General features: G+C 40.1%; 1 protein-coding gene across 3 annotated transcripts in view; it reads left to right on the top strand.

Moving 5' to 3' along the window:
* Tasp1 (taspase 1) overlaps nucleotides 1-15737 on the top strand; it is a 227889-nt gene that overhangs the window by 14617 nt on the left and 197535 nt on the right. For all 3 annotated transcript variants that reach the window (XM_032904306.1, XM_032904304.1, XM_032904305.1), the window contains exons 3-4: nucleotides 2187-2254; nucleotides 7966-8034. In XM_032904306.1, coding sequence (XP_032760197.1) covers nucleotides 2187-2254; nucleotides 7966-8034 — 137 coding nt within the window. The remainder of the gene's footprint in view (nucleotides 1-2186; nucleotides 2255-7965; nucleotides 8035-15737) is intronic.

Raw genomic sequence — 15737 nt, 5'->3', positions numbered from 1 at the left:
TCCTCAAACTTTTCTCCCACCCATCTTTCCTTCAAATCCAATGACAGGCCTTGTTCTATCTTGTACTTGCCTCCCCTGTATGACATCATCCTACCGGTGACCTCCCTCAGGTTAATTTTTCCAGTTCCATCCATTTACCTGCAAATGCCATGATTTCATTTTTCTTTACAGCTAGGTAATACTTCATTGTACATCCACTTGCCAGTTTGTTGGATATCTAGGTTGATGTTGTTGGGTATCTAGCTTGATTCCATTTCCTATGAATAGAGTGTCAGTGAATATGGATATGCAAGTATGTCTGTAATAAGATAATGCATATCTTTTGAACACATATAAGTCCTTTGGGTACACATATCCAGGAATGGTGTAGCTGGGTCATATGGTTCTATTTTCTAATACTTGATTTTTATTTTTCCTTTGGTTTTAGAGAACTATGAAGACGTTTGAGCAAGACTGATAGGGGCTCTGTGAACTTTTAGCTTTCTCTCATGAAACAGAATTACTTTTTGGGCCTGAGCGACTGGAGTTGCTTAGTATTGCTTCTCTTGTTCCAGCTCTCTGTAATATTGTTCGTGGGTCAGTTTTTCTCAGCCTTGAGGAGACTTGTGTTATGATTCTACTGGACCCACAGGAGAGTTGTGAACTTGGACATAGAACTTAACCTTCCTTAGCTTTGACCTCTGTGGAGTCACATGGAGGAGGAGAGTCAAACTAAAGAACTTTAATAAGAATCTAGTCTTCCAGAGTTTAACATTCTTGGTTCTCCTCCTCCTCATGCTCCCCTTCCTCCTTCTACTCCCACCCCTTCAGCTGAGTCCCTTTAATTAGAAATGAGGGGCTTGAGAGAGGACTCATTAAGAGCACTAGAGCAGAGTTCTATTCCCAACATCTCCATAGTAGTTAACTGCCTGTAATTCTAGTTAAAAGGGATCTAGTGCCCTTTTCTGGCCGCTGTGGACACTGCATGCAAATGGTGGACAGTCATTAATGCAGACAAAACACCTATACATATAAAATAAAAATGCATACATTATAGAAGAAGGGGAGGGGGATGGGATAGGGGCTTATGTCCAGGAAACTGGGAAATGTAAATAAAAATAAAATGTAAATAAAATGTAAATAAAATGTAAATAAAAATAAAATGTAAATAAAAAAAAATCCAATTTAAAAAACTATCAGGAAGCACTTGCTCTTGAAGAGGACCCAAATTCAAATCCCAGCATTGATGTTAGTTATGCTCACCATCACATGGAATTCTAGCTCCTGGGATCGGGATACTTTCTTCTGTTTTTCTTGGCACCTGTGTGAATATGCACATATGGATAGACACAGACATGACATCAAAAGTAATAAAAATAATTGTTTAAAATTTATTTATTAACTTGTCTGATGTGGGTCTGAGAAACTGAACTGGGTCTCCCTGGAAATGCTGCAAGTGCTCTTAACCACTGACCCGTCTCTAGTTCTGAGAATAAACTTTCTTAAGGAAAGTAGTTTATTTGGAGCCAAACTGTTAAGTAACTTTCTGGGTATTTGTTTAAAAGACAGCATCAGGGTTTTTGGAGTCATGAATTCCTGAGAACTTTAGATCCTAACTAGTAATTTCTTGGATAGTGGGGCTTTTAAATGGTCACTGAAGAGGGACTTCAAGCTTCTTTGTTCCTGGCATCACCTGCATTATCAACTTCATACCACAGGAGCTCCTGGGTTCAGCAGTTTTTTTGTTTTTAATTAAAAAGTTACATTTATTTATTTATTTATTTGGTTATTTATTTAATTTGTGTGGTAGTGATAGTGGAGGGGCCATGCTAGAGGACATTTATGAAGATCAGTACACATGGGAAGATCGGAGGACAGCTTGTGGGAGTTGCTCTCTCTTACCACATCTGTCTCTGAACTGGAGTGAGGTTAAGTTCTCTGACTGCTGCAGGCATCTCTCTGGTCCTGAAGAGTTCTTGAAAGGGGTGGGGAGTGATCCTGTGAAGGCTCTTTTGTGTGCAGGAGCTCTGACAGGACAGGACAGTCTTTTGAATAGGGAGAAAAGCATGCTATCACACGTTAGCTTTTAGGATGTCGTACAGCTAAGGCACTGACTGGGATTGTGTCTGCGTGGACGGCTCTTCTCATCCGCGGGTCCCTGGGAGCTCAGCGGTAACTAACACTTGGTTTTTGTTTTCCTACCATAGGTGCAGGCTATCATTCTGAATCCAAAGCCAAGGAGTATAAACATGTATGCAAACGAGCTTGTCAGAAGGTATGAGCAGAGGGAGTGCAATGCTTGCGATTTTACACATGGATCTGTACCTTGAGAGTCAAAGTTTTCAACTTCATTCCTAGTGAGGTCTGGCTGGATCCCAAAGTTATTTTACTCATGTTTGTTGGGCTTAGTTTTCGTTCACCTGTGTTTTTTATTTATTGAATGGTGTTTAGCTTTTTCCTCTCTGTCTTCTGAAGTCTATGCTTTTGTAGTTATGGGTACAAACAGCCTTTTAACATTTAGTGTCCTTTTAAGCATTTCACAATGACTGAACTCTATGGGTTCTTGTTATGAGGTCAGTGTCCTTCCTTTCTTTCTTTTTTTCTTTGTTTCTTTCTTTCTTCCTCTTCCTCTCTCTCTCTCTCTCTCAAAAGATTTATTTATTTTCATGTATTTTCACTGTTGTTGTCTTCAGACACATCAGAGGAAGGCATCAGATCCCATTGCAGATGGTTGTGAGCCACCATGTGGTTGCTGGGAATTGAACTTAGGTCCTCTAGAAGAGCAGTGAGTGCTCTTAACCGCTGGGCCATCTCTCTAGCCCTTCTTCCTCTCTGTAAAATAGTTGTTTGTTTTATTTTTCTTTTTGAGGGTTTTTTTTTTCTTTTTCTTAATATAGAATAGAGTTCACTCAGGGCATGGGGAGGGGAGTTAAGAGGGTAGTAGGGCAGAGAGGAGGGGGGAGGGAAGAGAAGAGAAAAGAAGAGAAGAGAAGAGAGAGAAGTAGAGGAGTAAAGGAGTAAAGGAGTAGAGTGGAGGAGATGGGCCATGAGCACATGGAAAGGAGGGAAGGGAATGGGGAGCGAGGGGACAAAGGGGGGAAAGGGTGAGAGCAAGAGAGGAGCAAGGACTCTTTACACACTTTTTACACATACAGAATGTTAGTTATATATGGGTATCTTACTTTTATTTATATTCAAATGCCATTTGTAAGAATGATACTTTATCAGAGATACGAGCTTTCTTTTATTAATGGATTGCCATAAATTGTGAGTATTTTGTTATAGGGATTTTATATAATACACACACACACACACACACACACACACACACACATCCTTAAACATTTATGTTTTTCAAGTATGAAATCTTTTCATTATCTGGAAAGAAATTTTTATTTTTCTATAGCTTTCGTCCTATAAATTTAATCTATTTTGGCCTATAATCGTCTTCAATTTATGTAATGATTTACTTTCTTTTTTATATTTATTAAGTTTTTTACATTATGTGTATGAGTGTTTTACCTGCATGTATGTGTATATACCACATGCATACTTGCTGCCCTGGGAAATCAGAAGAAGGTATTAGGTTCCTAGGGACTGGACTTAGAAATGCTTTGAGCTGCCATATGGGTTCTGGGAACTGAACTTCTTGGATCCTCCACAAGAGCAAGGGCAACAAGTGATCTTAATCACTGAGACTCTCTAGCCTCATGAATTGGCTTTCTTTTCTTTTTTTGAGCCAGGATCTCTCTACATAGCCCTGGCTGACCTGGAACTCATTGTGTCACTATGTGGACTAGGCCTGTCTGCCCTTGCCTCCATGAGCTGGGATTAAAGGCATGTGCTGCCACCACAGCTGGTGTGAATTATCTTCTTCAAATTTTAGTTATGTATCTGGGGCTGGGGCTGGGGCTGGGGCTGGGGCTGGGGCTGGGGCTGGGGCTAAGGCTAGGACTGGGGCTGGGGCTGGGGCAATGGTTCCGTGGGTAAGAGCACTTACTGCTTTTGGAGAGAGCCTTGGTTCAGTTTTCAGAACCTATGTGGATGCTCAGAACTATCTGTAACTCCAGTTCTGGGGGAATCTGATATCCTCTCTGACTTCTGAGGGCACCAGCCATATGTGGTACCCATCCAGACATGCAAGTAAAACACTCATAATGTACAATGAAGAACAACAACAAAAATTTTAACTAGGAATATACATTGTTAGATTTTGGGCTTTGTTTTTGTTAATTAAATTAGAGTTTTAATAGTTCATCAAAAAGCCAATTTTTCTTTTTTCTTTTTCTCCCCTAAGTTTAGGCCCAAGAAAGTTAATTTTTATAGACCTTTACTCTGTAGAATGTATTACAAAAGAGTATTCTGATATAAAAAGACATTATAGAATTAAGAATATTTTTGAAAACAAATTTTCACCTGTGGATCATTCTTCTTTTTAAATTAATGCACATCCCTCACCCCAAATTTCGAAGCCTCGGCTGTACTTGAATTTGGAACTCACACATTCTTCCTGTTTGAGCCTTATACCTGAGATTAAAGTTATAGTTTTGAATTGAAGCTCTTCTAGTATCAAAATAAAAACTTTTTAAACCTATAACGTGTCCCATAAACATATTTCATAAAGAGACTTAGGGACTTTTCTGACCTTTATGTGGTATATAATTATAGAATATAACAGTTTCCTTTATGATTAGTTTCAGCTGAAGCCAGTGCCAGGACAGGAAAAGGTTAATAACCTGGTAAAATGGCAGAGGCCTTGGTGGAGAGGGCTCCTATCAGCTTGGCTTGGCTTGGTTAGTTGGTCTGAAATGTGCTTCTTGCCAAAGCTCAGGAGAAGTAGAAGGTATGGCGGTGAATCACATGCCCGTGATTCTTAATTTTTTTTTGATATTTTAAACCTCTAAAAAATGTTAAATTAACAAATTCCTTAATTTCTTTATTTCTGCTGTCATTACTATAATTTACAGAGCAATATATTTGATGTAATGAAAAGAGAACTCAAAGCAATAACAGATGAAAGCCCTGAGCAGTGTTTATGTAGCTGACATCGGAGCATCGGTCAGTAGTTGAGATTTTGCAGACTGTGGCTGGGATAGTCCTTCCCAGGAAGGGAGGGCTCCCTGCTTCAGCTGCAGTGACTGCTCTGACTGGATCCTCCGTCCTTCTGTGGCGCATGTTTACCGTTCCTCTAATGCATTCGGACAACTGTCTCAAAGGACCTGCAGCTTTTCTCACATCTTGTTCTTTGTCCTGCTGAGAGCTGTAGCCTGTTCGTGTTTTATTTTAAAATCTTCTGCTGCCATATCCACCATTTCTACCATCAGATCCGAACTTACCACCGCGGGTACTGCCTGAGCTGCTTCTATCAAAATTGCTTCCCTTCATGGGTCCATAGTTTGATTGCTGTTGTCCATTATAATTTCTGAAGTCATTATAGTTTCCATCATCATTATTATTTTCATTAGAGTTTCCTCCTTCATTATAACCATTATACATTAATAAAGACATTCCAATAAAATTTTAACAAATTTTAAAATATCCTATGGCTTTATATATTTGATTATAATTTTTAAAAGTTCCTTTTTGTAATATCAAAATAAATTATATTTTTAAAGAGTAAAGTCTTAGAGTATAACCATAATTTTTTGAAGACAAGACCAATTTTTAATTTTTTAAAAAATAGTTTAAATAATCCAGTGTTCCTAAAATCAATATCAAGTGCATCATTTTGTTGTTAAAAAGTTTGGTTGCCAGCAAGAGAAATTCTTGTATAGGGACACATGAAGGTGCAGTTTTAATACCTCACTAAAGAGACATTGTTTTAAATTTTGTCTTTTATAAGTCTGGTTTTTAGGTCAGGAACTCCAGAAAAACATCATCCCAATTTAAAAGTATCTTTAGAGACCTGGGTTGGCTGTTGCCATGTGTTGTTGCCCAGAATGGCTCCCACCCTGAGTTACCAGTTTTAAGCTCTCTTTTGCTAAGGATGTTACAGATTTTTTAAATCATACCCAATAACTTATAAGCCAACTAATTTATAAGCAAGACATGCAGAACATGTATTTTAACAGCAGACAGAAACAAACTTGGAGTGGCCTTACACACTTAGATATTTAGAATAGATAAGGCAAATGTTTCTTACTTGTTCGAGGTATAATTTCAAGGGAGGAGCTCCTTGCCACTTGCTGAACCCAATTCTCATAGCTATCAGTTTTCTTACCAGAGGTGTTGAGAAGCTGCCGACCCTTTTATGAGCATCTTCTACAGACAAGCAGCCCTTGGCAGGGCTTCTCCAGAAGTGCTAGACTCCTAGCTACAGGAGCAGGGCTCCCAGGACAGTTTATCAGTTTCTGTCATACCAGTTCAGGCTGCTTTTTCCCTAAAGTCCTCAAAGTGAGTTAAAGCTAAGTCAATGGGAAAATGGCCAGCAGATGAAGTCTTAACCATTGTTCCATTGAGTGTGAAACACAAGCAACAATCAAGCAACAAAACAAAACTAGACTGACAGACAGAAGACTGACAGACATAAGACTGACCGGCATAAACAGACCCTTGCATCGAGGACAACTGAAAGAGGGAGGAGTTAGAAGTGACTCAGACATCCCACCAAAAGGTTCCGGATATCCCATAGTGAAGGAGTTACTGCTAGAGAAGAGAGGCACAAAAAGCAAAATGAAACTGGAGGACAGAAAGCAAACAAAACCGAGTTCTTTTTTTTTTTTTAAAGATTCATTTATTATATGTAAGTACACTGTAGCTGTCTCAGACACACCAGAAGAGGGCATCAGATCTCATTACAGATGGTTGTGAGCAACCATGTGGTTGCTGGGAATTGAACTCAGGACCTCTGGAAGAGCAGTCAGTGCTCTTAACCACTGAGCCATCTCTCCATCCCCAAACCATACAGTACTCTCTGACCAAGTTCAACTCCAAAGGGGCGGATTGTATTCCAACCACTTAGTCAAGAGGAGTTCCTCTGTCCTTCAGACCCAAGGAAACACTGCGTCTAGTTTTTATACCTTGGGTCTCGCCAGAATGTACCACAAAGAAGACTAAACATACAAACAAGCAAAAAACAAAAAGAAAAAAAGAAAAGAAAAGAACTGTGCAGGTGCAGAAAAAGTCTTCCCTACTTATGGAAGGCCCAGATGGCTTAGAGTGTTTGCTGTCAGTAACTGAGGGGTGCTAGAGGGCACAGAGCTTCTAGGTCAGTGCATCAAATGTTGAGGTCTAGGATCCGCTCCACAAACCATGCGAACACTTATCTCAGTCAGATAGGGATGGTTTATTGAATGCATACTCTAATGCCAATCAGACTAGGGAAGTGCTGCCTGGTGGTCAGCTCTGACTCAAGCCATTTAGAAATAACAGTTCATATTGACCTTTAATTTGATGGGTCTTATTGAATCTTTGTGAAATTTCTAAAGATTAACAAACTTCAGAACATACAGAACATAACAGGATGTGGTCACTGTAACCCTGCTCTGAGTCAAATCATTTTCTCATGTCAGTGACTGGTAGGCATATTACAATAACAGTATGAAGTAGCTGGCAGGCATGGCTGATAAAATGTCTACAGTATGCTAGGGATGGGTGGGACAGGTCAGACTATAACAGTGGAGAGTAAAGCCCTTTCACTAACTACACTCCATGTACCTAGAATTTGGTGGCTAACTTTTGTGGTTTTAATTTGGGTAATATTAAGAATGATAATTAGTTTAAATAATAAACATTACTTTTCTTAAATCTGAGAAATTTGTACCTTAAGGCACCTGTGTCCAACATGCAGCTCTCGAGTCAGATGCAGCCAGGAATGAAACCCAACATAACCACAACAACTTCATGCCACAGAGTCAGTGTGGAGTGGAGATGCCGGCCGATTTCTCTTAACTCCGAGTGGTTCATATGTTCTGCACCTTTGCAAAGTTTATGGTATGTTTGAGAAGCTGGTTTTATGGTGAATAATGTCTCCTTTTGGTTCCACAGGCAATTGAGAAGCTACAGGCTGGTGCCCTTGCGACAGATGCAGTGATGGCTGCTCTGGTGGAACTTGAGGTATTTCTTTTCTCTTTGATACTTTACGTAACTGATTTGTGCATTTACATGTCTTACTTTTAAATGGCATTGAGATGGTGAGCTAGTCAGCCATAAGCCACGTAACCAGTGTTTCTCACTAATTTAGCAAAGCTATGTAAAAGATTTTGTTTTCACTGAAGACATTCCTGAGTAATAAAATAGTTGGTTAATTCATTTTTCCCCTTGTTTTTGTAGGATTATGGTTATAAATTCATTGGCCATAGGTATTTTCAGTAGGACACTTTTTGAAGTTGACACCTCTAAAATGAGATATATCTTTAACAAATACATGATTCCAGCTTTCTAGAACTGTCTAAGGTGGGAAGACAATTTTTATCACAGATGTAACAGATATAGGTCCTGAAGCCATATGTTGTGTGCTTTGTGAAATCACCCTTGTTCCAGTGGATTTTTAGGACAGTTCTGAGTTTAGTGGGCACCGAGGAGTTGAATTGGGTGAGAGACTCTTGGTGTCCATAGTGAAGGACCCTCAGTTTCTGTGACTCAGGAGTATTGATGAGCTTGAGTCCTTTAGAAGACTGGAATGTAGATAGGCTAGATTAGTAAGTTGACAAGATTACTAGTGATGGTTGTTTTACTGGATCTTAAGACTTATTGGGGAGGAACGTTAAGACATGGAGGTGAGCAGGGATGGATATAAAGGAGAGGGTGAGAGGTAAAGTAGATAAAGTCCCAAGTGTGGAAGGTTACCTCAGGGCATCAGTCAAATGCCTTTCCTTGGAAAAGTAGCTCAGAGTTGAATGAAAGTCCTTAGCCATGTTTTCTATATATTCCCTGATTTAACCATAGAGCTGCACTTTGTAGATTTTAACCTATCTTTGTAACATATCTAACTTCATACTAAAACAATAAGGCAGATGGGAAGTGTGTGTGTGTGTGTGTGTGTGTGTGTGTGTGTGTGTGTGTGAGAGAGAGAGAGAGAGAGAGAGAGAGAGAGAGAGAGAGAGAGAGATGAGCATTCAGATACTACAGGGGCTGCTACCAAAGGCAGTCAGCAGTTAGAGAAGTTACTCAGCAGACTTTTTTTTTTTCTGAGGGAACAAAGCTTAATTTACTGGGACTGGCTCTCCTGTGACCAGTAGAAAAACTATGATCTCTTGACTCCTTGGGACTGACGAGAAAGAGAAGGAAAGACATAAAATATTCTCTCTCTCTCTCTCTCTCTCTCACACACACACACACACACACACACAGTGGATGAAACAAAAGACAGGGCAGAATCTAATAGCTTTGTACACACAAACATATGCACACATACATATATGCACATATACATATATGCACAATACATATATGCACACATACCTACAGATATACACATTCACACATATATAATGGTTAGGGTAAAGCTCCAGCAAACAGGCTCCTCCTACTTGGCGCTTGGCGGGCCCTCAGGGTCCTGTACATCTGTAATTCAAGCATTCAAGAGGCTAGGTACATTGGAAGCTAACCAGGATTTCTTATGAGACTGTATCTTAACAGCAACAAACCTGAAAACGACAAGACTCACGAGTCGCTCCTGAGTAGCTTTAATTTATAATTTTGCTTTTTAAAATTTTTTAAAAAGAGGTATTTATGTGTATAAGTATTTGCCTGTTTATAGTCTTCCTTTCTCTGATCCTTGAGTGTTGTGATTATAGTTGTGTGACGGCAATCCAGGATGTCATGATACACTTGGTAGGAGGGAACATCACCTGAGTAACAGCTCCTGTCAGTAGGTCTGTGGGCATGTCTTTGAGTCCTTTCATTGTTAGTTGGTGTAGGAGAGCCCAGCCCAGTATGTGCTGTGCTGTTTTTGAGCTGTAGGTAAAAGTAGGAGGAGCCACCCTGGAGGAAGCAAACCTTTATGGCCTCTGCTTCAGTTCCTGCCTCAAGTTCCAACCCCTAATGATGGCCTGTGACCTGGAAGCCGAAAGAGTTTTCCTGTGCCTTAAGAATTATGTGTCCATGACTTTTACTGTCCTCTGCAGTTTTTGTCACCTGAAGTTTGAAATATATTACCTTAAACCCATGATAGATTTTCATGTGAAGTTCAGTTGAATTATTATATTAGTTTGGGTCAGTGAAAAGACATAAGAAAATTAGATTAAATTTTCTCTGTTTAGATGAATATTATTAATGATGAGTCCTTGGAAAGAGGAAAACCATAGAAAATCTGACTTATTTTATATTGGAGAGTATCATTCACCTTTAAGTTTAGTCAACCTCTTCAGTCAAGTCTTATACTTTTCAGTGTGCCTTATACTTTGGACTTCAGAAGATGCTTTCTTTGGGGTGATGGGAGGAGATAAGGTCTTCCTTTAGTATTCAGGCTGTCCTTGAATTTGTGGGCCTCCTACTTCAGATGCCCAGAAACTGTAATTACAGATATGTAGCATCAAGCCTGGCTCACTCCACAGGGTGAGTGTGTCATCTGCCTGCATATGTGTATTTATGTTTTTTTAAATTACTTGTTAATACATGGTCTCTGTATGTAACCCTGGATGTTATGTTTTTTTCTTTGCCAGATGCTAAATTAGTGTGAATTCCTTGAGCATTGTCCTTATTACAGACTAACTGACATGAAATGGTTTAATGGAAAAGTAGATGGTGAGGACACAGTGTTTGTCGCCTCGCTTCTCATGCACTCATGCACTCATGCACTCATGCACTCATGCACTCATGCACTCATGCACTCATGCACTCATGCACTCATGCACTCATGCACTCATGCACTCATGCACTCATGCACTCATGCACTCATGCACTCATGCACTGGCCCTCCTGTCCTTCATACTCAGATGTGGTGAGATTAGATTTCAGTGGTAATTGTCTAACTTTGGTGGTTACCAGGGGTAGGGAAACAAATACTACTGCTTAGAAATGGGAGTAGTGTACCCTGACGCAGGTGGAGGGGGTTAAGGAGTTCTGTGGTTGCTAGGTTGATGGAGAGAGATGTGTGTGTACAACACTGGCTGCCAAGTGCATTATTACAAGAATGGAGGTGTGTGTGCATAATTCCAAACCAAGTAGGAGTCCAAGAATATCAAAGTATAGCCTATGTTTGCTGTGTCAGTTATATCCTCTCCCATCTCTTCATGTAAAAACACCTATTGCTTGACAGTTTCATAAAGTGCATGCTGAAGTTTGGTTATTTCACTCTTCACTCTCTCCCTCTGCCCTAAATCCCTGTCAAGAAGCCCTCACCTGTTTTGATGTGTATGTGCTATTGTGGTGTGTGTGTAAGCTGCTGAATTTGGCTCTGGTTGTTTGTGAGGAGTTACACTATGCTATGTTCTTATGCACACAAAGCTAGCAGAATCCACCTAGACTCACGATTTTCCAGGTATCTTTAGAAATGGTTGATTTAGTCCACTTCAAATACAGGTGTCGTCCTCTTGGATATAGGAGGTGGTGTGCCTTCATGTTAGTAACACGTGGTATCCTGCCTATTCCCCCACGTTCTCCCTTGCAGGCTTGAGAGGAAGGTGGCTATTCCTGTGTGATAGGCGTCCTGTGGTGTGGAGATGCAGAGGCGCCTCCACGTGCACTGTGTCTTCAGCTTACTTCGTGTATCGGAGTTTGGAGATTGATGAACTCATTTGCTCTTGTTTTATAACGTTTACAGATTATCATAGAGCAAATGAGAAAGTGAATTCTTTTTATTGGGTATTATAACTCTGATTCCTTTTCAACAGAGAAGATAATATTGGCAACCAACTTAGTGTTCTTGTCTGGGCATATACATTGGGTATGACTTATTCTTCTTGGATGCTTTGAATTTGTTTTGGTTCAGGAGATTAGAATTTGTTTAGTAACAGTAGGTTAAAAGTGCAGACTGTTACTTTGCACATTGTACATGGTGTAGCCTCTGTTACTATTTCTTCTTTGAGGAAATGAGATAGAATTCTGAGTGATTCATAGGTAACTACTCTCTTAGGTTAGTTCCTAAAGTAAAAAGGCAAGTTTCATAGATTTTGAGTGAAGATGAACTACATGTGGAACATTGCCATTCTGCTTTCGTGGAGGCATTTCCTACAGAAGTACCAGGACCTGGTATAAAAAGGACTAGTAAGGAGTAATGGGTGACCTATGAGTGGTGAACTTCTTGGAGGCTATTGCAGTCTTGTGTGAAGAAAGATGAATCTGACAGAGATTGTCGTCCTGTTAGAACCTGTAGGGAATTTTAGTCAGTTTACTTTGGAAATGGTTACAATGGCAAGTAGACTTCTGTACATTAAGAGCAGGGCTAGGCAGGGCCCCACCCTAGGCCAAGAACTACAGTCGGGCTAGGAGAGCTGAGAGTGGCAAAACTAGCCTTCCTAGGGATGAGCCCCAGCGGGTTATCCAGTACCAAGTGGTCAGCCCTGGCACCATACATATACAGGGCACCCTAAAAGGACTAAGTGAGTCTATTTATGTATGTATTCTTTTATGTATGTTTAACAATAACAACAGCAAAGAAAGAAACTGAATTTGAGAAGGGAGGTAGACTTGATAGGAATTGGAGGGAAGAAAGGGAAGGAGAAAATGATGTGCTTATAGCTTAATGAAAAAAATAAAAATTAGCCAGGCAGCAGTAGTGTACGCCTTAAATCCCAGCACTTGAGAGGCAGAGGCAGGTAGATCTTTCTAAATTCAAGGTCAGCTTTGCCTACATAGTGAGATCTAGGACAGTCAGGACTACATAGAGAAACCCTGTCCTGAGAAACAGAACAAACAAACAAAACACAATATTTATAGGACTAACCTAAATTTCATATAACAAAAGGTAAATATATAGGTTCTTTGTTTAAAGTGTTCTCTTTGGCTGGGAATATTGATCAATGCAGGGGCACATATTTAATGCACATGGGGTCCTGAGTTTGATCTTCAGCAATACAGATAAACCAGAAACTAAACTGATCAATCATCCAAGAAAGCCAAACAATGTAAGAAAAACTCCAATGTGTTCTGCTTCAAATATGTGACCCTGTCGGTTTTTGGCTGGCTTGTTTTATCTTTAAAAGTTACGAATAGTAAGGAAAGGTCTTAATTCATGTCTGAAGCTGATTGATAGTTTAAGTTAGAGGTTCTCAACCTGTAGGTCATGACCCTTTCACAGGAGTTGCCTAAGACCATTTGGGAACCCTGAGATTTACATTACATTTAATCACAATAGCAAAATTGCAGTTATGAAGCAACAGCAAAAGTAATTTTATAGTTGGTGGTTGGTGGTGGTGGGGTGGTCACCACAACATGAGAAACTGTATTACAGGGTGACAGCCTTAGGAGAGTTGGGAATCACTGGTCTAAGTCCTTTATGAGCAGATTATCTTTAGTACTGTGCCTTTGAACCTTTGTACAATCCAGTGGATTGCTTGCTTATAGACTTGAAGTCCTTTATGATGTAATTTCTTGTCCAGATGGCTGGTATTTTGAGATAAAGAAGAAAGTAGATGTTTATATCATTATATTTAATACTGTAATAGATTTGTGTGTGTGTCTATATCCTCTTGTGCCAGGAATCCACTGCATGCATTTTAGGATCTCCAGAATACCAGTCATCTTTAAGTAGTCTGTTGTAGGGAGATCCCACTCCAGTCATCTGGTCACCTGCAGGGGTTGCCTGTACTCCTTTCCTGGGCATTGTACATTTCTGATTGAAATTGTCTGTGTGCCTTAGACATTGGAGAAATAAAATACCTGAAACCTACTGGTGCTTAAAGTGTGTGCTGGTCGTGAACATGGCATAGCTAGCATATGGCATAGCTGGGTGTCAGAACACGTTCAGGAGGGCAGATCCATGTATATCCTAGCAAGTTTGCTGAGGGGCTCCTATAGGATCGTTGTTTACCATCCCCATCCCCTGTTCTATGCATCACTTTAGGCTTTTTCTTAATTTAAAAACCATTTACTTAACTATTACTATTTATCTGGTGTCTATCTGTGTGTGTTATGCGCATGTGAGGGCAGGTGTCTGGAAGCCAGAAGCATCACATTCCTTGGAGTTGGAGATATAGGCTGTTGATCCATTTGACATTGGTGCTGGGAACCAGCTAATTAGCTTCTTGCTTCTGCTGCTGCTTCTCCTCCTCCTCTTCCTCCCCTTTCCCCCTGGCCCACCAGGGTTGTCAGTGTAGTCCTGGCTGTCATGGAACTCTGCCATGCTGTTGGATGCTGGGGTTAAAGGTGTGTGCCACCATGCCCTGCTTGCTGCTAGCTTTTGCTGAGCCACTCTCCAGCCTTCAGTTACTTGTCCTTTATTCCCCTAATAAAAAACAAAGCAAACTGATGATCTTTGATTTGTTTGAGAAGTAAAACTCAAATAAAAGTCCATTTATTTGAGAGTATTCCTGTCGTCCTGTTCCCTGTCCCCTTCTCGTCCCTTTCCCCATAGGCTCTGGACATACTGGGAATCAGCTTGATGCACTTAGGCTTGTACATGTGTGCACCCAGTAGCTGTAATGTAGCTGGTGCATTTATACTCCCTGCTCTTCTGAGTTCCAGCCCCCTCTTGCTGATGATGTCTTTTATTTTGTGTAATAAAGGAGAGGGAAATCTTGCTTTGTATTTATGTAAAAGTTTTACTTTTAACAAAAGATTGCTTTTGTTCTCACAGAGCTTGCAGTATATTCATTGCACAGAATTTTGGCTTTTAATTTGAGATATTCTCTCTCTCTTTTTTTTAATAGTTATCTCCAATTACTTCAGATCCCTGATTGCTCCTACCTCTCTAGCAGTATTTCCAATGGGGCATCATTATTTCTGTGTGTTCTAGCTGTTTATGGAGTCTTTATGTTTCTCTACATTTTTTTGTTTTATTTTTTGAGGTGTATACACACAGTTACACTTCATGGAGTTGCATCCAGCCAAGGCTCTATGTTCTTCTTGTGAAGAGGCAGAGGAAATCACCTCTCCCCAGAGTTTCCACCTCCTGCCAAGGGAACTGTGCTGAAGAGCTGTACCCAGACTGGAGACACCTTGTTTGCTTGCTCTGCTGCCAGAGCATTGATTTATTAGAAGACAGGCTGGGTGGCCATGTGCATACAGAGAAGCACCAGACAGAGCCCAGGTAGCCTGGGACGGTAAAAGTAAGTTACATTCTTTTAAAACACCTTTTTGAGTACTAATGCTGATTCTTGCCTTTAGTACTGAGGACCAACTTGTAACTTACTGCGTTCACACGTTAGGTAGGTACATCTGTTCTTCCACCAAGACCCTAGTAGTCTGCTTTGTAGTACAAAGTACATGCTTAGTGGAAAGGTAATGGTTTTTTATTCTTCTTGTTGTCGTTTTTGTTTTTGTTCTTTTAGAATACAAAGAAAACTGAGTCAGTTTTAGATTTTGGCTTTACCTTACTCTGTATCACAGTCTAAGTGAAAACACTTAACTACAGACCATGTCCTGCTTTACTTTGTACTGATGGGGACATGAAGAATTTCTTTAGCCTTTTCCAGCCATTGCTTCATGAGCTCTGTGGATCCCATCAGATGTTTCCTCTTGACTGAATCTGTCAGGCATGTGTTCTAAGACAAGATTTACCAGTTCCTGAGTTGCACATAAACTTCATGTATGACGCTCTGGGCATTGTTACTCAAGGACATATGATAATATGATGCTAGAATTGGTGGTGTTTCTGTGTTTTAACTATGTGAAAGTAATCTACTCGATCTTTGAATATAAAATATGTTGTAGTTCTG

This window comes from Rattus rattus, chromosome 5 (genome assembly GCF_011064425.1).
Source record: "Rattus rattus isolate New Zealand chromosome 5, Rrattus_CSIRO_v1, whole genome shotgun sequence".
Taxonomy (NCBI): domain Eukaryota; kingdom Metazoa; phylum Chordata; class Mammalia; order Rodentia; family Muridae; genus Rattus; species Rattus rattus.
Note: the sequence above shows the minus strand (reverse complement) of the source record. Positions and strands in the feature narration are given on the sequence as shown.